The 21,956-nt window shown below is 42.6% G+C and overlaps 1 protein-coding gene across 1 annotated transcript in view; it reads left to right on the top strand.

The window, feature by feature from the left end:
* PPM1L (protein phosphatase, Mg2+/Mn2+ dependent 1L) overlaps window positions 1–21,956 on the top strand; it is a 57,739-nt gene that overhangs the window by 29,948 nt on the left and 5,835 nt on the right. Inside the window, exon 2 of the mRNA XM_041405777.1 lies at window positions 19,967–20,141. Coding sequence (XP_041261711.1) covers window positions 19,967–20,141 — 175 coding nt within the window. The remainder of the gene's footprint in view (window positions 1–19,966; window positions 20,142–21,956) is intronic.

Below are 21,956 nucleotides of genomic sequence, written 5' to 3'. Positions count from 1 at the left end.
AGGGTGCACACCCTGCAGGACAAAGCCTGGAGTCCAGGGCTGTAGGAGAATGGTCATTCCAGCTGGATTTGTTGGAATTCACCTTGGCCCCAGCTCTTGGTACTTGTGCTGCTCAGGGAGTGGCCCCCAAGTTGTGTGCACACATTTTTCCTGCCCTGCACAAGTCCAGGGTTGTTTTAGGTCCATCCCATCCTTCCTCCTGGCGTGGTTTCCCCAGGTGAGGTGAATTCCTGTTTGGGCAGGAGTTGTTTGCTCTGGGTGGCTGAATGGGCTCCAAGTGTTCCTCTGTCTCCTGTGAGAGGGTGAAGGGGAAAGCAGCTCACCCTGAGGGCTGAGTTTTGAGTTTTCCCTTCAGTCTGGGGGGATTTGGGTGGTAAAAGCTGCTCAGGGATGATGGAAAGCCTGGCTGTGAACAGTTTGCCTTTTGTTGCAATTTATTGTTGCATTTTCCCTCAGTAATTATTTTCTGTGGTGGACCCACATCAGCACAGTAAAGCCAAGCACCAGGATTGTGGAGCTGATTTAATTTGTGTGAATATTTTGATCAGCAGCATCATGAACCCCAGTGCCAGGCTTGCCCTGATAAAGAATTTATGAAAACAGATCATGTTACTGCAGATTTACCAGGGAGCTGATTTTGTGTACACAAGGTTTGTCACTTTTATATCCTGTCCCAACTCCAGCAGCTGTGTTTAAATCCATTATTTTGGTTTTGAAAAGCAAAATATAAATATAAATGGCCTTGTGTAGATGAAAGCCCATCAGTGCTCACTGTTCCTCTGGGTCCCATCACAGACATAAATCCTTCCAGTTCCTGCATCACCCCCAAAAAATGGGCAAAATGCTGCAAATTCTTCTCCAAGTGATGCTGGCAGCATCAGGAATAAATGTTGTTCCTGGGATAACAAACCCTGGCTTCTCTGTGCCACTTCCAGGCTTCAGATTGGCACCAAGGGCTACAGAGCACCAAGTCCCCAAAATACTCCACAACTCCTCCTCCCAAACCAAATCCTCTCATTTTTACTCCACCGCTGTGTCAGAAACAACAAAGCAGCCAGGAGGAGGGAGAGCACTTCCCTGCATTTCCCTCCCAGCTCTTCTGGCAAGGGCTGCACATCATTTATCTTTAAACACTTTTGCTCTGCTCTGAGTTGGCTTTGGACTTCAAAGAGACGACAGCTTTTGGGGAAAGGAATTTTGTTGCAGTGTGTGTAAAGCAAGAAGGTGTTTGTGTAGTACCTGCCTGGCACTGGAGAGGCTGGATTTATTATTTATATCTGTGTTATGATACAGACAGACAGAGGATGTGTTTATTAGAGCTCGTGTTGTTCACAGGGAGGCAAATCCTGCAACATTCCAAGTGCTGCTGCCCTCAGTGAGGTGTAGGCAGCTTTAATGAGATTTTTGATGGCATTAATGTGGTCGGGGATCCTGGGAGCATCATCAGCTTCCTGCCAGAAGCATTTTAACTGGTCACTGCTGAAGCCACCGCGTCCCCAAATGCTGCTCTGGGTGCTTGTGCATGGAGAGCTGGAGAAATCCCACGTTTTTGGCAGGAAAACCCCAAACCAACAGCTTCACCTGTGCTGGTTTTGTCATCCCTGGAGCAGCAGCAGCTTCAGGGTGCAGAGGGAAGGGCCAGGAACAGGAGTGGCTGGAGCCACAGCCAGACCTCTCCTTCTGCTTTTCTCTTGCTCCATCTCCAGAGGGATTTTACAGAGGGGAAAAAGCTCATCATCTCTGATTTTTAAATGTTGCTTTGCAAGGCAGCACTGGAGGAGCAGCAGGTTCCAGTAGCAAAAGGTGCAAGTTGTTCTTGTCTTCCTTAATCCAGGAAATCCAGGGTTTTGTAGTTTATTCACTTAGTATTAACATTTAGGAGTGGCGCTCAAATCTTCCAAAATGCTCAGTTCTGGATTGATACATGGCTTTGCATTCACATCTGAAGCAAAAATTATATCTGAAATTAAAATCTCAACTCTGTCACAGCGTCCTTAGATCTCTGCTGAGGTTTTCATTTGGGTTCTGGAATCTATTTCTAAAATGTTTGAGCCATTATAAATTCAGGGAGAAAATCCTGACGTGTGAGTCCCATGTCAGCAGCAATTAGGGCACTTTTGTCAGGAATAAAACCCCCCTGATTAATGATTTTTAAGCATTGCATGTTATGTGCTCAATAAATTCTGCAACTGCAGAGGTGAAGGCGCTCACAATTACAGTGAGAGTGGGAAAATGCCCTTCAGTTTTTGCTTTAAATGTTTGAAGAATTAGAAGAGCAGAGCTAACATTCTTAAGGCTGCAATCCCCTAAATTTAAAAGTGGAGTTAAGTTTCTGCTCTTTGCAGTGTGTCCCACACTTCCCCCACACTCATTCTGTGCTGTTCACACTATTAGATTTCAGTTGTAGGGGTTTTTCTTTTTAAAGATGCTAATTTTGCATTAACAGAAGGGAAAAAAATCCTTCCAGCTGCTTGAATTAAAATGCATGGTCGTGATTTCATCTTGGCTCTGTGCTTGGGATGAAGATCCTGAGGACAGGGATGGGGCAGAGCTGTGCCCCTGGGAGGGAATCTTTCCTCAGACATTCCCAAATCACAACTTATTTCCCTGTTTTCCCTGGGATTCAGCCTTCAGGTGTGCCAGGAGAGCCAGCAGCAGCGCCAAGCTCTGCCTGCAGTCACAAATGAATTCAGCCAAGCAGTTTGTGTTTGGCTTTCCTCAATCCCAGGGGTTTAATTCCCCTTCCCTCTGCTCCACACAGCTAAACTGGCCTCCATGTCAGCCCCAGTTCCACTGCTGCTGCTTCCCTTTGGCATTAACCCATCTTTGATGGAGTGGAGAGGAAATCCCAAATGCCAGCTGCTTGTGGGGCTGCCTGCTGCAAGCACGAGAGGGTGGGGTGGCTCTGCAGGGCAGCATTCCTGGGATGGGCCAGGAGCTGGGATCTTCATCATCACCACCATCACCATCATCACCACCAGCCACGAGGAGCCTCCTTAGCCCCAAACTTCAGCTCCTCCTCAAGGTTCCCATCTCCTAAGCAGAGCCCAGGAGCTCAGAATGAAGCAGCTCTTTGGTTTAAGCATAAATTTATCCATTTTCTGCAGCCTGCTCATTAAATTTTAAGTGCTGCAGTCTTTTCCAGAGGGGCTTGGAGCAGGATTTTCCCTTTGCTGGGATAAATGACTGCTCTCTGGAGATGCTGGGGCTGTGGGGTGTTGAAGGGTGGTGGTGCACAGGTTCTAAAGCTGGCAAACACCATTATATTTATTGAATTAGCCTCTGAACTTGCTTGAGAATAGCTCAAAACACCCAACACAGAGCAGACAGCTTTTTTTGGTTTATAGCCACAGTTTGGGTACAATTTACTTCATTTGTCATCTTCTGTAATTATTTTTCTAATGCTGCATCTACTGCAGGGACAATATGTGAATTTGAATAAGCTGTGAAAAGCTGCTCATGAGGGGAATAACAATTCAGAAGCGTGGAGGTAGTTACTTACACTCATTCATTTCTTTTTAATGGAGTTTCTTTATCCTCTTTATCCTCAGCCTTTATTGTTAATAATGTTGTGGCTTGTCCCCAGACACTGCAGGGGGTGTGAGTTGTTATTGGGAGGGCAATTCCTTTCTGCTAACCTGAATTAGCTAAAATGGTGTCAGACCACCAGGCAGGAGCTGGAGCTGCTCACCTGAGCAGCAGAACTGAAATGAGGAGCAAACCTCTGCAGGGAGCCCTGGGAGAACGGGGAGTCTGGCAATAAAGTGCTTTAATGGTGGAGTCACCACCCCTGGAGCGGTCAGGAAAGGTGGGGATGTGGCACTTGAGGATGTGGTGACTGTGCTGGTGGTGAGCTGGACTCAGTGGCCTTAAAGATCTCCCCAAAATTTGAGGATTCTCTGATGAATTTGACCCATCCTGGTCAGTTCCTGGTGTGCTATTGGATCGTTTCCTGCTCATCTTCCAACCTTTTAAACTCCGGGAGGGGTCCCACGTGCCCTGCTGTGAAGGAGGCTCCACATCTGACAGGGAGATGGTTTTAAACTGGAAAGGGAAAGGTTTGGATTAGGGAAAAATCCCTCCCTGTGAGGCTGGGGAGGCCCTGGCACAGAGCAGCTGTGGCTGCCCCTGGATCCCTGGAAGTGTCCCAGGCCAGCTTGGACAGGGCTTGGAGCAGCTGGGACAGTGCAGGGTCCCTGCCCCTGGAATGGGATTTAAGGTCACCTGCAGTGTCCCTTGGAGCAGCTGGGACAGTGGCAAGGTCCCTGCCCCTGGAATGGGATTTAAGGTCACCTGCAGTGTCCCTTGGAGCAGCTGGGACAGTGATGGGGTCCCTACCCCTGGAATGGGGTGGGATTTGGGATCCTTGCCCCCCCAGCACTTTGTGACTCCATGGTTCTGCTCCCCCTTGTCTCCCAGCAGACCTGCAGGAGCCCAGGTTTTTGGGCAAACCTTTTGGTTTCATCCTCCTTTTCCCCCTGGCTGGGAAGTTCTGTGGGAAGTTCTGAGCCCAGCCCAGCTTTCCCTTCCTGCTGTCCTTCTGCTGCTGCTCCTGAGCTCCTCCTGCCCTTCCTGCTGCTGAGCCAGGCTCTTCTCCCTGCTCCTGCTCCTGGCACTGCCTCTCTCTGCTCTCCCAGGTTCTGACCTTCACACTGCACCAGATGCTTTTTCTTCTGTTACTCATAAATCACTTCCTATTCTTTTATCAGGGCTTTTTTTTTCCCCTCATCCCTTTTTTTTTTTTTTTTTTTTTTTTTTTGCCAAGTGCAGGGCTTTATTTTCCAGCTGTCAGCACTTATTTAAAGGGTACCAATGTCACTCCCCCTGAAATGCTGCCAGCTGGGGACAGAACTTCCTTATCACCTGCTCATCTCCTCCTAAAGTAGCTCTCTGCACAGATTTATCCCCACTGATGAAGATGTCTCATCTCAGGTTCTTTATTTAGCAGAAACTCAACAATTCTTGTGTTGCTGTGGCCTACAGGAGTTTTGGGTTTTTTATATTTGGATTTTACAGATCTTGTTCTTCATGGAGGAGAGACCAGGCTGGTCTCTCCTTCTCTCATTTCTCCTTGAAATAAGATTAAAAACCACATTTATCCAGAGGGATGTTCCATGCAGGAATCTGCACTCTGAGCAGATCACAGCTGGGTGACTCTCTCTCCCCAGCTCTCCTGTTTTCCCACTGAATTCCACGGAGGAATTATGTGATTTGTTCTTTTCCCTCAGTAAAGAATATTTCCTCAGCCTCACAGGACTGAGCTGCACTCCTCCTCAGTCAGGTGCTTTGGGCAAATTCACTGTTCTGTTTCTCCACATTCCCTCCCAAACCCTTGTGACTGCACTGAAAGGAAAAGAAGGGAATTCTGTCAATGCCATTCACGAAATTTGATTTTCCTTTCCGTCCCTCTCACCTCGTGCCGTGTGTTGGAAATGCGGAACGTGCAACGCAATTAAGACACAACGCAGTTCATTAAAACCCACAACAAAGCTCTGGGTTTTGGGATTGTCTCACAGGAGCATCTTGGAGCAATCCCAAGTTTCAGCCCAGCCCACAACACCCTTTGGAGATGTTCTTGGACAGCGCCACACCAAGTGGGGATGATGAAAAGCTTTCATGGCACAGATCTGCTGCTGGCTAAATACAGAATTAGGAGGGCTCTTCCTAAAAGCTGGCAAGTCTCTGCCTGGAAAATGAGGGGATATTGGGATTTAATGGAAAAAGAAAAAGCTGGAAAAAAACCCTCATGGATGAGGAGCAGCAGAGGTGGCACTGAGGGATTGTTCACAAGGAATTTAGCCCATCCAAGGGCTTTATTTGGGGTGTAATGTCAGTGCCATGGGAACGTGGTGGGAAGGAGCAGGGCTGTCCCTGAGGAGGATAATTGGTGTTAAATCAAGTTTGTCTTGCAACTGTGTGGGAAAACCGCGTGGCCAAGGAGCATTTTTGGGACAGAAGTGTGGCCATGGGGCTTCCCTCGGTGTTTTATCAGGTCACATTCCTGTTTTTCTGCGTCCCTTCTCCTCCCAAACCACCTGCATTTTAACAATTCTTGGGTTTTTAATCATTTGCCACTCGTTCTTCCAGTTTTCCACCAGCATTCCTCTGCTGGATGTGTCCAGGCTCTGTTGCCCAAGGTCCCATCCCTGTCTCCGGCTGTTTGTTGGATGTTGATGGGAGTGGGATGTGAAAATCTACCCCAGGCTGGATTCTGGACTAGGAATTTGCACGGCCTGAATGTTATCCCAGTTTTTATCCTGGCAGCTTCCAGGCTAAGCCTGTGGTTTGCACATCAGGACACAATAATTCCATTTTCAAGTGCAGAATTCACAAACATCCTGTCCCCTCGTGTGGTGACACCGCTTCCAAAAATGCCTCCTAAAATAATCCTGAAAGGGACACATCAAAGAGGGACCTTGGCAAAATTTCCCCCAAAATAAACCTGCAAACAAAGCCCTGGCTAGGGCGTTGGAATTAATGATATTTTGTGTTGTTTCCTTGAGAAAAGATCTGTGAACTTCAAGGTTTGTTATCTATTTATAAAGCATTTTCTCTCTCAGTGGTTTCAGTACAGTGGATTTTAATTTGATTTATGGCTTGTGGTTAAGGTAGGCTGGCTTTTCCTTCAGTTCCACACCTAGGTACAGGCATTGGTGAAAAATTAATTAAATTATGCTGCCCATACTGATTGCACTGTTCCCTGGAATGGGATACCACCAGGAATGGGATGCTCCAAGCACTTTATTTAGAAATTATATACAAATTATCTACATAAATTACATCCACAGCACATCATGTTCTCTACAGGAAAATGAGATTTTTTTTCCCTCTATTTATTGAGCTTTAGGAATCTATCAGATATCCTGTTCTGCTCACACCATTGCTCTGGAGCTTCCTTCCATCTTCCTTCACTTCCAAGGAATTTCTGAATCATGGCCACTCCATTTTTTCCCAAGAAACTTCCATGCAAGCTGATTTAAATACTCATGTCCTTGGTTTTGTCTTTCTGTGACCTGATGGAGCTCTTTAGTCCTGCAGAACGAGGCCAACCAGCAGTAAAACTCCAAGTTTTACCCTGCCACATCCAGTGGTGCCACCCAGACTTCAGGCAGGCCAAAACATTCTATTTTTAAACCCAAAATAATGCTTTGAAGTACTTATTCCAGCCAGAAAAGGCACTGGGATCAGCACAAACTGTATTTTATTTATGCCTGAGGTACAAAGTAGAGGTTTTTGCTCAGAGACAGGCAGAGATTTAGGCCTGGAAATGGGAATACTTTGATTTTTTATTTTTTTTTTCCTGCTTAGCCATTCCTTGGCTAAAGGGTTTTTTAGTTTCTTCATTGGTTTCTTGTAAAAGAATAAATGGTGCCGCAAAGCTCCCACTGACATTTGAATTGTGAATTGTGAATTGTTCTGGGTATTAATGCAGATTTCAACTGGTCAGATTTCCAGCTGTCAGCACATCTGGTTGATTTATATTCCTTTATTTTATATACACAATATATATTGTATATTATGTATATTTCATACACATTCTATAATTTAGAATAGCTAATATAGAATATAAAAACATATATATACACTATAATATAATCAATATATAATGCATTGTGTATTTATTATATATTTTATATTAAATATTATATTTTAATGTATTTTTAAAATATTTTATATATTTCTAAATATATATTTTCTATATTCCAGTGGTAGAAACTGGGGGAAAACCTCTCTCCTTCCCCCTCCCAATGCCCCACAAAGCAGAAACTTCAGGATTTGCATCCCCTGCTTTTCCCCCTGGGATTGCTGCAGCTGTTCATGACCAAAAACACGAGAAGGTTCCAAAAAAAGTGATGGAAATATTGAGGGAGAGCTTTTGCTTCCCTTTTTTCTGGTTCCACCATTTGGTTTTTGATTAAAAACTCCAGACCTGGTGTGTTTTCCTGTGCAAAACACCTCGAGATGGAAACAGTGAAAAGTGGGATTTATCCTCAGTTCCCAGTGGGATTGATCCCCAATTCCCTGTGGGATTGATCCCAAATTCCCTGTGGGATTTATCCCAAATTCCCTGTGGGATTGGTCCCGAATTCCCTGTGGGATTTATCCCAATATTTCTGTGGGATTGATCCCAATATCTCTGTGTGATTTATCCCAAATTCCCTTCGGGATTTATCCCCAATTTCTCGTGGGATTTATCCCAAATTTCCTGTGGGATCTATCCTGAATTTCCTGTGGAATTTATCCCAATATCCCAATGGGATTTATTCCAAATTCCCTGTGGGATTTATTTCAAATTCCCTGTGGGATTTATTCCCAGTTCCCTGTGGGATTTATTTCAAATTCCCTGTGGGATTTATCCCAAATTCCCTGTGGGATTTAAGTCCCAAATTCCCTGTGGGATTTCCAGCTCGTGGCATTTTCTGTGTGAATACTCGGACAAATTGCATGGAAATGATTTTATTTATTAGATGCCTTTCAAGGCTAAATGCCCGTTAGTCCTTGCAGAAAGGAGCAAGCTGCGGGTTACTTTGGTAATATTTGGTGAGAGAAAAACAGATTTTTCTCATAATTGATTTCACTGTAAAAAACCACGACGTTAAATCACCAAGAGTTCTTGTTTGAGTGGGTTCCTAGCTCGGTTTCTAAGAGAAAATCTGATTATTTCTTGGCCACCTACCTATGAAAACATTTTAACAGCTTTTTTGCTTGAGCCTGTAGTTATATATTTTATTTTAAATAATTCCTGTAAGCACTGAGAAAGGCCAAAGAGAAAACCACAGGAATCAGCAGGAAAAAGCGTTTTTTCTCAAGGACATCCTCCTGGTGCATATAAAGTACAATTTAAAAAGATTTTAAGGAGTTTTATTCCACCTCAGTTATACCCCCTAAATGTGAAGTGCTCAGAGTTTGTTTTTTAGGCCCAGCTGAGCTTCACTGTTTTATTTATTTTTCTGTTTATTTAATATATTAAAGAACCACAGAATCATTTAGGTTGGAAAAGACCTTTAAGATCATCAAGCCAAATAATACTCAGAGGATCATAAAGCCCCAAAACCTGCAAAATAAACTTTAATATTCAAAATTCATGGTGCAAAAATAGCACAGAGGTTGGGTAACAGTGTTTGGGCTCTGCTGGAAAGTTGAGGCCTTAAATTCAAAGTTTTTAAGGACTTTTAAGGAGAATAAAATGAGGTTCTGTAAGAAAGGATGCAAATAACTGGGATTGGGGGAGGAATGGGAGTGGGAAGGCTGTGCAGAGAGGCCAAGGGCAAAAGCACAGCAATGAGAAGTAAAAATAGCAGGATAAAGATCATTCTGGTACCAGAAAATAGCCTGTAGCTCCTCGTGTGCGTGTGAAAGGGGAATAGTGACCAAAATAACCTCCATGGAAAAGAACTCCTGGATGCTTCCCCAGCAGCTCTCCAGAAATCCTGTGTACGGATGGGAGTGGGGAAACATCTCTTGTGAAACAGCTTTCTATCCATAAAACCCAGAGAAACTCCTTTTTTATTTCTTCATTTGATTGCTGGGGTTAAATACTTCATTTTTCAGCTTGTTTAATCTGCGGGTCTTTAAAAATATAACATGCCCTAATTGTATCCAATGAAAAACGTTCATTGCGTAATTTTGGGTTTGGATTCATTCACCCTCTGATTTCCACCTGAATTCCAGGCAGCAGAGTTTATTGCAGAGCTTTAGAAAACCATATTAGAATATTATTTTAAGTGTCAGGAAGCATCAAGCATTTTTATCATGATTTCTTGCAGTTGTTGCTCTTGCAAATTTGATTTCCCACTTCACTGAAATCCACTTTAGGAAAATAGTGCAGCCACGTGTGGGAAAAGGGAGTTTATGGGCTCCAAAATTGGGATAAGGAGTTCAGAAATAGCCCTGATTCAATTTTCCTGGGCTTTTTGCTCGTGTGTTTTGTTCTGGTGGAACCTCTTAGGTGGGAAATGAAATCCAGTGTTTCCTTTAAAGCAGGATTTTCACCTCCCAGAGCAGCACATTCATTTGCTCCCAGCTTTTCCTCCCGGGATATCTTTGGGTTGGTACAGGAGAATCAGCAGCTCCTTAGGGTGAGGCTCACTCTCGCTGTTTGTTTTGCAGGGGATTTTCTGCTCCCTAGAACAGGGTGGAATTAAAACAGCCAAGATCCAATCCCAAAGCCAAGAAGGCAAAATAATCTGATTTTGAGCTGCTGAGCTGGCACAAACTCCTGGGCAGGGATCAGCTCCAGGCTTTTCCTGGGGCTTTGCAGCTGGAAAAGCCACCTGGAGCTCCAGTTCCTTCCTGAGCCCAGCTCAGAGCTCCTGTCAGCCCTCATCCCCAGCCAAGGGGCTTCTCCCAAAAAATGGATTTCATCCCTGTCAGGGCACCCAGGATTTGCCAGCAGGAACCTCCCAGATGCTGGAGCAGAAGCAGGAACATCTCAAGCCATGGTTTTCCTTCTCCTTGGGAAAATGGGAGTGGTTTTTATGGAACTGGAGGCCAGTGCATGGATTTGGACACTCCAGAAGGGCCATGGATAAGGCTTGGGAGGTTTTCATGTTTAGCACTTCTCCTTTCTTTTGGCCTCTTAGCAAAGCTCATCCTTAAAGGCATCTCCCAAAATTCCCTTTCCTTTAACTTTCCTTAAATCTCCCAAAATTCCCTTTCCTTTAACTTTCCTTAAATCACCCAAAATTCCCTTTCCTTCCTCTCCCAAACTTCCCTCTCCTTTAACTTTCCTCAAATCTCCCGAAATTCCCTTTCCTTTCACAAGCTCCTTGGTGCTCAGCCTTCCCTTTTGTCCCTTTTCCTTCTGCCAGCCTTTCTCCCTCAGAAATGCCATTATTTGGCTGTACCATCGGGTTGGCTCCAAAATAAGTTTCTCACTCTTCTGCACACCAGGTTTTTCCCCCCCTCAACATTTCCTGCTGGTATTTTATTTGTCTCGATTTAGATGAGTTTCTATCACACCCACAAGATTCCCAAATCCTCTTTTTACCCTTTTTTTTTGCTCAATGTTGGCAGCATTTCTTTGAACCTCAACGATTCTTTCAGATGTTGTTTTCTCATTCCCTGTTTGTGTCCCGCCGTCGGTCGTCAGGAAACAAACCCACTTTTTTTGGAGTGGAAAGCTGCAATTCCACGCTTTCCTGCCCAAAATTATTCTCTCACATTTTTTTTTTTTTGTCCCGATCTCTCAAGACACCTCAAGCTGTTGAGATTTCTTTTCCATTCTGCTCTTCTCTGGTTTCACCACAGTTCATCCCTTTAGTGTTTACTTGCTCCAAGGGTTGCTGGGAGTAAATCTGGATTTATTATTTAAATGTATTTATTCCAGCAGCTGGGATCAGGCAGTGCCTGGAGGGAAGGGGCTGTGGAGGTGGATTTAAAAGAGGCTGCACCTGGAGGTGATGTGCTGGAAGGTTTAGACATGGTTTCGTGATCAGGTGTGGTAAACAGAGCTCAGGCAGAGATGACACCTTGGATACGTCGTTCTGAGAATAATCCTGGAGTTCTGGGGGATGAGAGGATGACAGGAGCGAAGATTTGGAGTGATGCTCCCACTGCTTCATCTGGAGATGTTCCCAGAGCTGCCTGGCTTGGGTTGGGGTCCAGGAGTTTCAAATTGGGAAGTCATCAGCTGGGAGTGGGACTCAGCCATGACCCTTGCCTTGGACAACTGTTAGGGAACTCTCTGGAAAATTATATGGAAAAACTGTCTGGAAAATGATGGAAAATCTGGTGGAGTGGGAACAGTTCTGTGGAGATGATCCAGGTGGAATAATGGGCAGCGGGGGAAGAATCCCCACAGAGCTCCCCGATCCTGAGGGATGCAGTGAGGGAGCAGCACCAGGGAGAGGGACAGAGCACCAAAGAGCCCAGGGACTTTGGGGAGAAATATTAATGATTTTGGGAAATGATGAATCACTGCCTGAGTGACAGCAAAACATATGGGAAAACTGTCTGGAAAAATGATGGAAAATCTGGTGGAGTGGGATTATTTCTGTGGAAATGATCCCAGTGGAATAATGAGCAAGCGGGGGAAGAATCCCCACAGAGCTCCCCCATCCTGAGGGATGAAGCGAGGGAGCAGCACCAAAGAGCCCAGAGACTTTGGGGGGAAATATTAATGATTTTGGGAGATAATAAATCAATGCCTGAGTGGCAGCAGAACATTGATTTTCTAGCAGCTGTTTTTCTGGGAAATAAACTTGATCTCCCCAACTTCCACCTCAGAGGCTGTCAGACCTGGCTCAGGCCTTGCTCACCACCAAGGCAGGAAAGCCCAGCCACCCCCTGGGATATCTTGGGTTTCTCTGAATTTCAGATTTGTTTTCCTTCCGAAACCTTGGCTCAGGTTTGTTTAAATTTCTGCTTAAACTCCTGGAAGTGCAAGGTTGAATATTTTTGGGAACGTTGCCAGAATATGAGGCTGTGTGAGTTGCTTTGCTCCGCGCTCCCGATAAAAGGTGTTTGCTTTTTGTTGTCTCAAGGCTTGCCATGAAATCTGAAAACTCCAGGCTGTGTCACTTTAATATACAAACACTCCAAGCAATACAAAAGCCTTAAAATCAAAGCTGTGCCGTTATCTCTTCGGAGCAGGAGCTTTTTTCAAGGAGCTTCTAATGCAGGAGCAGAATCACTTCCAGTTGCTGCTTTGAAGTTTTTTATAGCGTGCTATCATGGACCTTTAATCCCTGCTGGGGCTGCTCTTAAAAATAGGAGGAAATTGCAAAGTGAAGCAGTAAAGGGAAAGAAACAGTTTGGACATTTAATCAGCCTCCCTTGGGAGAGGGACTTGTGCTGTCCCCGTGAGAGGAAACCTGGTCACGGGTGTCACTTGGAATGGCCCTGTCTGGGTGCACTGCAGCCTGGCCAGGAATAAAGATATTAAAAATGGTGAAATAAAAGATATAAAATCTGCTCAGTTATGGTTACAACACTCTGATGTCACCCAGAGGGTCTCAGCTCACTGTTTATTCCCCTTTTCCCCCTCAGCTGCTTCATTCCCTGCTCAGCTCCCCGTTCTCCATCCATTCAGAGATGAAAATAGCTGGGAACCTCCTTGACCTTCTGCTTTGATAATGAGTGCAATTAACAGCCCTAACAAGCTGGAGAAACACTATGGCTATGTACCATCTTATTTAATTAAACTGTGGTTCAGGAAAATTTCCTTCAAATGGCCGCTGATATGGCCATTTAAAGGAAAAGATTCCCAGTCTTTTGGAAAGATTTCCCTGGTGTTGAATCACTGGGGTTGGAGAAGATTTCCAAGACCATCGAGTCCAACCTGTGCCTGACCCCCACCTTGGCACCAGCCCAGAGCACTGACAATTGGTTTCATCTTTCCTTTTCCTGATTATTCCACTCCACTCACTGTTCTCCCATCAGTATCTATCCCTTCTTTTCTCCTGCATCTGCCTCCTCCCTCCTTGTTCTCCCATCTTTTGGAATGAACTGCTCCAGGACTTGAGGAATATGAACAAAAACCCCTCCAGACCATTCCCCGCTCCCCACCTGCCTTTGGGCTCAACAACCAGGGATGTTCTGATCCCAAAAATCCTTTTTTTCATTCTTTCACGTGTACATTTGTGGAGGGAAGAAGGAATAACATCCAAGCACTGGTGTTTGTCCTGACTGGGGCCTGATTTATGTCCCTCCTGCTCTCCAGGGTGCAGCTCTCAGGGTTTGTGTTGTGAAATGCCTCCAGAAAAGGAACAGGCTTTGGGAACTATTTATGGATTCAAATTGGCTGCTGTTCTATTTAATGAAGTCCCTGTCTTTGAGCCTCTGCCATTTAATTAAGTGCTTTATATAATTACTCTGTGACATCAATTCTGTCCACTCTGGAAGGTTTGTCTGTTCCTCCTGAAGGAGGTGTTTTATTTAATGGGAGTTTCTGGGTCCTTCAGAATTCCAGGGCAGTCACTCTGTAGCAGGGTGGGATCCTGAGATCCATCCTTTATTTGCCTCGGTCACTGGTGTCCCTGAAATTTCTCTGATTCCTCCTGTTTTTAGGAAAAGGAGATGTGTCACTGCAATCTGAGCCTTCACATCCTCACCTCTCTCAGCTCATCAGTTTTTCCTTCTCTGGGAAAAAAAAAAAAATACCTTTTAAAAGAAATTTCCCCCTTTTTTTATTGTTTTCTTAAACCCTCAGATACTCTCTCAATTCTCAAATTCCAGGTGCAACAAGCAGGGTTTTCCATGAACAATTCCCAGTCAATCATTATTACCCCACTGTTTGTACACCTCGGGATTCCAGGAGCCTTTTTAAGCACTAAGTTGTGCCACAATCTCGTGTTTCAGCTGCTTATCACCCACATGATCCCAAAAATCTCTTTTCCTGGCAGCCTGCTGTTCCAGGAGAGGACACAAAAGTTTGCTTTATTCTGGATTAGTTTTACAGGGACCAGGAATGTGGCTTGTCCAAGTGCTTTCCTGACTGGGAAATGGAAAATAATTGGGATTTCATGGATCACACGTGTGCCCCCGCAGTGTCACCCTGTCCCTGCTGGGCACAGGGAGAACAGAATTTCTCATTTTTCCATCCCAGATCTTGTTGACTTCCTTGCTCCTTGTTCCAGCTTTCCTGGCTGCCTCCAGCTCATGATCCGGGTCAATACCATGGATTTTTCAAACCCAAAGGGAGGGGAGCACCTCAGAAAATAACCACAATTACATTTAACCAGAGCTCATCGAATCTGCAGTTGTTCCCCTCAGAAATTTTAATTCCTGGAGGGAAATGGGATTGCAGCTTTTGCCTGTTAACTCTTTGTGGGCAGGGTTTGTCCCAGCTGGAAGGGACAGGGCCACGTCCCAGCGGTGTCTCCATTCCTGGGTCCCTCTGGGATGAGCCCTGAGGCTCCCCAGAAGGTTTTATCTCATCTCATCTCCTCCTCCTCACAGCTTTGGGTGGAACACCAGGCTAATTATTAATGGGATTTCTTAATAGAGAACTTTTTAAGGTCAGACTTCAACAGGAGCTTAAGGATTGCTCCCAGCATTGTATTTATCTCATGGAAAATCCTTATCAGGGCCCCAAGGGACAACATCTCCTGCTCCAGGAGCTTTCCTGCTTCCCTCAGGGGATTTCTAGCTGGGAAAGGCAAAATGATAATATTTTATACATTAACACTCTGCTGTTATTTGAGAATTCCTGTGTGTTTGCTGCTTGCTGAGCCTTGGGGCTGTGCTGGAAGGAATTACAGAAATATTCCACTTAGAGGTGCTGGGAAGAGGGGGAGACAGGTTTGTGACCAGCTGGTGAGCGCTGCTGAAATTCTAAGCAGGTGAAAACAGATTTTTTTATTATTATTATTTTTTTTTTGGTCTCCTGTGTAACTCACCCAGACGGAATCTTCCCCTTCTTGGTTTCTGCTTGGCACAAAGTGAGGTCTCTAAATCAGGAGAGACCATTTAGGCTGAAATATTCCACTGCTCTCCCTCAGTGCTGGGAGGGAGAGAACAATGGCAGGGAAAGATGAATGCTTCTTGCTCTTTAATTGACTCTAATAGGCTATAAATACATTTTTTTCCCTCAACTACAGGAGCAGAATGAAAGGCTTCTGGTAAAACTGGTTTTTCACTTAAAAAAAAAAAAAAACAACCTGCTCTTTGGAAAAGCTTCTGCACAGAGACACCTGTGGAAATCCCCTGGAGTAGTTTTAAGGCATTTTAATTCCTAATAAAAGCTTTCAGTTCAGGGGCTGCGTTGATGCAGGGTTACAGAGTTGGAAATGGCATTTCAAGTTGAGTCATTTTGCAAACCTCCTTTTATTTTTTTTTTTTTACCTTCAGTGTTGAACTTGATGAGCTCAGTAAAATCCAAAATGCAGCATTTTGCTGTATCAAAAAATGAGCAGTTCAACACCTGTGTAAATGCAGAGGGCTTATGACACTCTGAGCATTATTTTTAGGGTTATTGCTCTTCTTCTCTCTTCTGCCTGTTTATGCCAATATAAAAAATGATCCCTTTTGCTTAGATTTGATTACAGGGACATAAAAAAATCGTACAGTTAATCCTGCTTGGGTGAAATGCACCTGGCTGGCCTTCAAATGCAATCCCTGCTCACAAAATTTAGGGAAAAAAATTGTAATTTGGGACCTGGGGTTTTCTGCATTGTTACCTGGTAATGGCCAAGTCTTTTCAGGCATTTAAAACCTATTTTTTTACAGACCTCCATTCCATACTCAGCTCATCTCTGTTAATAGTTCCACCCAATTAGCATCAAAATCAGGTGAAACCTCGACATCCCTTAATTTTTTTTTCTAGCACTTCGATCTCACCCATTTTGCTTTGTGCCATGTACTAAACCCTGCCCTTTGGTAAATTCAAATATTAGACATGAAGGTCCTTTCCTGGTGCTGTTGGTCGGAATTATTGTGTCTGTGCCTCTCCCGTTTTTGTGGGATCCATCCCCCCTGAAGCAGCTCCAGCTCCCCGTGTGTCAGAGCTGCCAGGAATTGCACCAAGCTCCTGCTCCGGGCCTCATTTGCACTTCCATCTCCCCACTAATCCTGATTTTTCTCCTAAAATAGGCAATGATTGACTTTCTAATTGAGATTCAGGGTTTGTGTACGTGCAGTTTAAATGCTGATGCTTTTCTTTTTGCCGCAGGAATAATTCCTGTGCTCTCATTATTCCTGATATTCTTAATTTTGGGGGGGGGTGTGTGTGGTTGTCAGAGCAAATGTTCAGGGTGGGATAACCCAGCCCAGCTGGGATTTTTTATTTCCATATCAAATGTGGGAAATTTGGCGACTCCACAACCTCTCAGGACACCCTGTTTGACCAGAAAAAAAAAACCCTTTTTATTTAAGTTTCAATGGAATATCCTGCATTTCAGTCTGTGCCCATTCAGGATAAACAGAAATTGTTGACTTGGTGTGTTCACTTGGAAAATTGTCCTGAGACTTCTCTGATCTTTGATGGAATTATCGACAAATAATTGATAAATCCAGAGGAATTGCACTCATTTGCTGGGGGAGCATCTGCAAATAACTTAATGCACCAAAATTTGGTGTTAAGAGGAAAAATTCTCTTGGGAAAGGAAAGGGAATTGAACACATTGTCCCACAATGGACATTTTAGAACTTTCCTCCCCCCCTGTACAGAGCAGCTCCCAGAAAAAGCCAAAAGTGCAAAATTCAGCATCATTTACAAAAGGAAAATTTGCTTTGGATGTTTTTTGGTTTTTTTTTTTCCCCATCAGTTAAAAACTGTGGGCAAATTTGGGTTCAGGTTGCTGAAGAATGAGGGATTTCAGCAATTCCTGGTGGGATTTTTATATCAGGGGGGTGCTTTTTAGTGAGCAGAGAAAAATGGGATTTTTGTGGTTAATAATCTCTGCGAGTATATTTCATTGTAGATATTTTACAATGTATTCTCTCTATATGAAATATTAATTTTCCATGGTAGGACGAAATACCCTCGAGTCAATTAAGGTATTAAAGTCAATCCTTTATTTAATTTGCTTCAAACTGGAAAAGCAGATTCCCAGGGGATGCTGGAGTTCCAGTTTTACACAAGTGGCCATGGAATTCTTTCCTGTGGGCTGATGAGGAGGAAAACTGGAAAAATCAAATTCCTGAGCTCAGGTGTTCCCCAGGAGCGCAAAAATCCCCCCAAAAATCCAAGAGAACAAATCTGTTCTCACCTTAAACATGAATTCCTGGATTTGGGATAAAATAATCCGTGTGCAGTGTGCCTTCTGGCCTTCCTGGGAAAAAAACAGCTCTTCAAACGTAATGGTAATTAATAATTAATTAATTACCCGGTGCTCCTGTGGGCAGTTCCTTTGGTTTTCCAGGAGAAATTCCCTGGTGCCACTTGGGATCAGCGTGCAGGAACGTGGAACACGACCCCAGGGATATTTTGAGATTGCAATTTAATCTCTGATTGACTTTGGAAAATGAAATTCAACCCTGGGAAGAGCCTGGAGCAGAGCAGGGGGGATTTCTGGTCACTCCCAAACCTGGAATAAAACAACTTTATTATCATTTATTTATATATATATATATATTTTTTTTTTTTTTCTGCTTGAAAACTGGAGCACGGAGCCCTTGCTGCTGTGTCAGGGAGGGAAAGCTGAAAAAAAAAAACCAAATTAAAGCTGGTAAATTAATTACCAAATTACATTTCTCTGCCAGAAAAAGGGAATTTCTATTTTCTGTCCCAAGGGGAGGGATGGTGGTGCTGGAAATCAGGAGTGCAGCTGTTCCCAGATGTTCTCAGGGGTTTTACTCCACCCTTCCTCCAGCTTTCCACAGCTCCAGCGTCAGCCCAACCGTGCCCCCTTGTGTCAATCCCTCTGCTCCAATCCTGAGCAGGGAATTTAAGGAATTTTTTGGGGTTTGTGTATCAATATTTATGGCTTGGTGGTGTACCAAGGGCAGTGATTCCACTCCGTGCTTTCAAATGTTTAAAAAAAAAAACCCACAGATTAAATTTGTTTCTGCTCTGCCACGCAGTGCTTTAAAAGTCAGAATAAACACATTAAATTTTATATCACCTTGCCACGTGGTGATTTAAGATTTAGAGTAAACACGTTAAATTTGATTTCTCTTTGTCACGCGGCGCTTTAAAATTTAGAATAAAAATTTAGAATAAACACATTGAATTTGATCCTGCTCTGCCACGTGGTGCTTTAAAATCTAGAATAAACACATTAAATCTGATTCCGCTCTGTGGCTTTGTGCTTTAAAATTTAGAATAAACGTATTAAACTTGATTTCACTTTGCCACGTGGTGCTTTAAAATTTCGAATAAAAATTCAGAATAAACACATTGAATTTCATTCTTCTTCACCACAGGATGCTTTAAAATCTACAATAAAAATTTAGAATAAACACATTAAATTTGATTCTACTTTGCCAGTTTGTTTTAAAATATAAAATAAAAATTTCGAATAAACATATTAATTTTGATTCCGCTTTGCCAATTGGTGCTCAAAAATTTAGAATAAAAATTTAGAATAAACACATTTAATTTAATTCCACTTTGCCAGTTTGTCCTTAAAAATTTAGAATAAATACATTGAATTTGATTTCCCTTTGCCATGTGATGCTTTAAAATTTAGTATAAAAAAAAATTTAGAATAAACGCATTAAATTTGATTCTGCTTTGCCAGTTTGTCCTTAAAAATTTAGAATAAATACATTGAATTTGATTTCCCTTTGCCATGTGATGCTTTAAAATTTAGTATAAAAAAAAATTTAGAATAAACGCATTAAATTTGATTCTGCTTTGCCAGTTTGTCCTTAAAAATTTAGAATAAAAATTCAGAATAAGCACATTAAATTTTACTCCGCTTTTCCACGTGATGCTTTAAAATTTAGTATAAATTTAATATAAATTTTAGTATAAATTTGGTATAAATTTAATATAAATTTTAGTATAAATTTAGTAAATTTAATATAAATTTGGTATAAATTTAATATAAATTTAGTATACATTTAGTATACATTTTAGTATAAATTTAATGTAAATTTTAGTATAAATTTGGTATAAATTTAATATAAATTTTAGTATAAATTTATATTAAATTTAATATAAATTTATACTAAAATTTATATTAAATTTATACTAAATTTATACTGAAATTTATATTAAATTTATACTGAAATCTATATTAAATTTATACTGAAATTTATATTAAATTTATACTGAAATCTATATTAAATATATACTGAAATTTATATTAAATTTAATATAAATTTCAGTATAAATTTAATATAGATTTCAGTATAAATTTAATATAAATTTCAGTATAAATTTAGTATAAATTTAATATAAATTTCAGTATAAATTTAGTATAAATTTAATATAAATTTCAGATTTAATATAAATTTCAGTATAAATTTTCAAAGACCTGTGCTGCTGTGGGTGCGCATCTGGGGATGGGGGGGATCTGCTGGGTGCCAATTAATGGCAATTAACGCCGCGGGTTAACGCCGCCGCTCTGTGCCGCAGTCCGCAGCGGAGTACGTGAAGGCGCGGCTGCCCGAGGTGCTGAAGCAGCACCTGCAGGACTACGAGAGGGACAAGGAGAACAGCGTGCTGTCCTACCAGAGCATCCTGGAGCAGCAGATCCTCTCCATCGACAGGGAGATGCTGGAGAAGCTCACCGTGTCCTACGACGAGGCAGGTACGCCTGGGCTCTTCGCAATCCTCATTTCGCTGCCAAAAATGGGTCATTTTCAGTCCTTCCCCAAACCCCTTCAGTTTTCTCCTTGTTTTTGTGAAATGGTTGTTTCTTCTCAAGTGGCTCCTCATAATTCTCATTTCGCTGCCAAAAATGGGTCATTTTCAGTCCTTCCCCAAACACCTTGAACTTTTCTCCTTGTTTTTGTGACATGTTTGTTCTTCCTCAGGTGGCTCCTCATAATTCTCATATTTCTGCCAAAAAATGGGTCATTTTCAGTCCTTCCCCAAACACCTTGAACTTTTCTCCTTGTTTTTGTGAGATGTTTGTTCTTCCTCAAGTGGCTCCTCACAAATCTCATTTCACTGCCCCAAAAATGAGTCACTTTCAGTCCTTCCCCAAACCCCTTCAGTTTTCTCCTTGTTTTTGTGAGATGGTTGCTCCTCCTCAACTGGTTCCTCACAATCCTCATTTTGCTGCCAAAAATGGGTCACCTTCAGTCCTTCCCCAAGCCCCTTCAGTTTTCTCCTTGTTTTTGTGAGATGTTTGTTCTTCCCAAAGTGGCTTCTCACAATCCTCATTTTGCTGCCAAAAATGGGTCACCTTCAGTCCTTCCCCAAACACCTTGAACTTTTCTCCTTGTTTTTCTGAAATGGTTGTTCCTCCTCAAGTGGTTCCTCACAATTTTCATTTTGTTCTCCTTGTTTTTGTGAGACGTTTGTTCTTCCTCAAGTGGCTCCTCATAATTCTCATTTTGCTGCCCCAAAAATGGATCATTTTCAGTCCTTCCGCAAACACCTTGAAATTTTCTCCTTCTTTTCCTGAAATATTTGTTCCTCCTCAACTGGTTCCTCATAATTCTCATTTTACTGCCAAAAAAATGATCATTTTCAGTCCTTCCACAAACCACTTCAGCTTTTCTCCTTGTTTTTCTGAAATGTTTGTTCCTCTCAAGTGGTTCCTTAGAATTCTCATTTTTCTGCCACAAGTTTTTTCATTTTCAGTCTTTCCCTTGTTTTTGTGCAATATTTGTTCCTTCTGAAGTGGATCCTTAGAATTCTTATTTTACTGCTCCAAAAAAAATGGCTCATTTTCAGTCCTTCCCCAAACCCCTTGTGCAGGTTCAACTTTTGTCCTCGTTTTTGTAAAATATTGTCCCTCCTGAAGTGGTTCCTTAGAATTCTCATTTTTCTGTGCAAAACATTGCTCATTTTCAGTCCTTCCCCAAACCCCTTGTGCAGGTTCAACTTTTGTCCTCGTTTTTGTAAAATATTGTCCCTCCTGAAGTGGTTCCTTAGAATTCTCATTTTTCTGTGCAAAACATTGCTCATTTTCAGTCCTTCCCCAAACCCCTTGTGCAGGTTCAACTTTTGTCCTCGTTTTTGTAAAATATTGTCCCTCCTGAAGTGGTTCCTTAGAATTCTCATTTTTCTGTGCAAAACATTGCTCATTTTCAGTCCTTCCCCAAACCCCTTGTGCAGGTTCAACTTTTGTCCTCGTTTTTGTAAAATATTGTCCCTCCTGAAGTGGTTCCTTAGAATTCTCATTTTTCTGTGCAAAACATTGCTCATTTTCAGTCCTTCCCCAAACCCCTTGTGCAGGTTCAACTTTTGTCCTCGTTTTTGTAAAATATTGTCCCTCCTGAAGTGGTTCCTTAGAATTCTCATTTTTCTGTGCAAAACATTGCTCATTTTCAGTCCTTCCCCAAACCCCTTGTGCAGGTTCAACTTTTGTCCTCGTTTTTGTAAAATATTGTCCCTCCTGAAGTGGTTCCTTAGAATTCTCATTTTTCTGTGCAAAACATTGCTCATTTTCAGT

Source organism: Onychostruthus taczanowskii, unplaced genomic scaffold (assembly GCF_017590055.1).
Source record: "Onychostruthus taczanowskii isolate IOZ18803 unplaced genomic scaffold, ASM1759005v1 scaffold24, whole genome shotgun sequence".
Classification (NCBI taxonomy): Eukaryota; Metazoa; Chordata; class Aves; order Passeriformes; family Passeridae; genus Onychostruthus; species Onychostruthus taczanowskii.
Note: the sequence above shows the minus strand (reverse complement) of the source record. Positions and strands in the feature narration are given on the sequence as shown.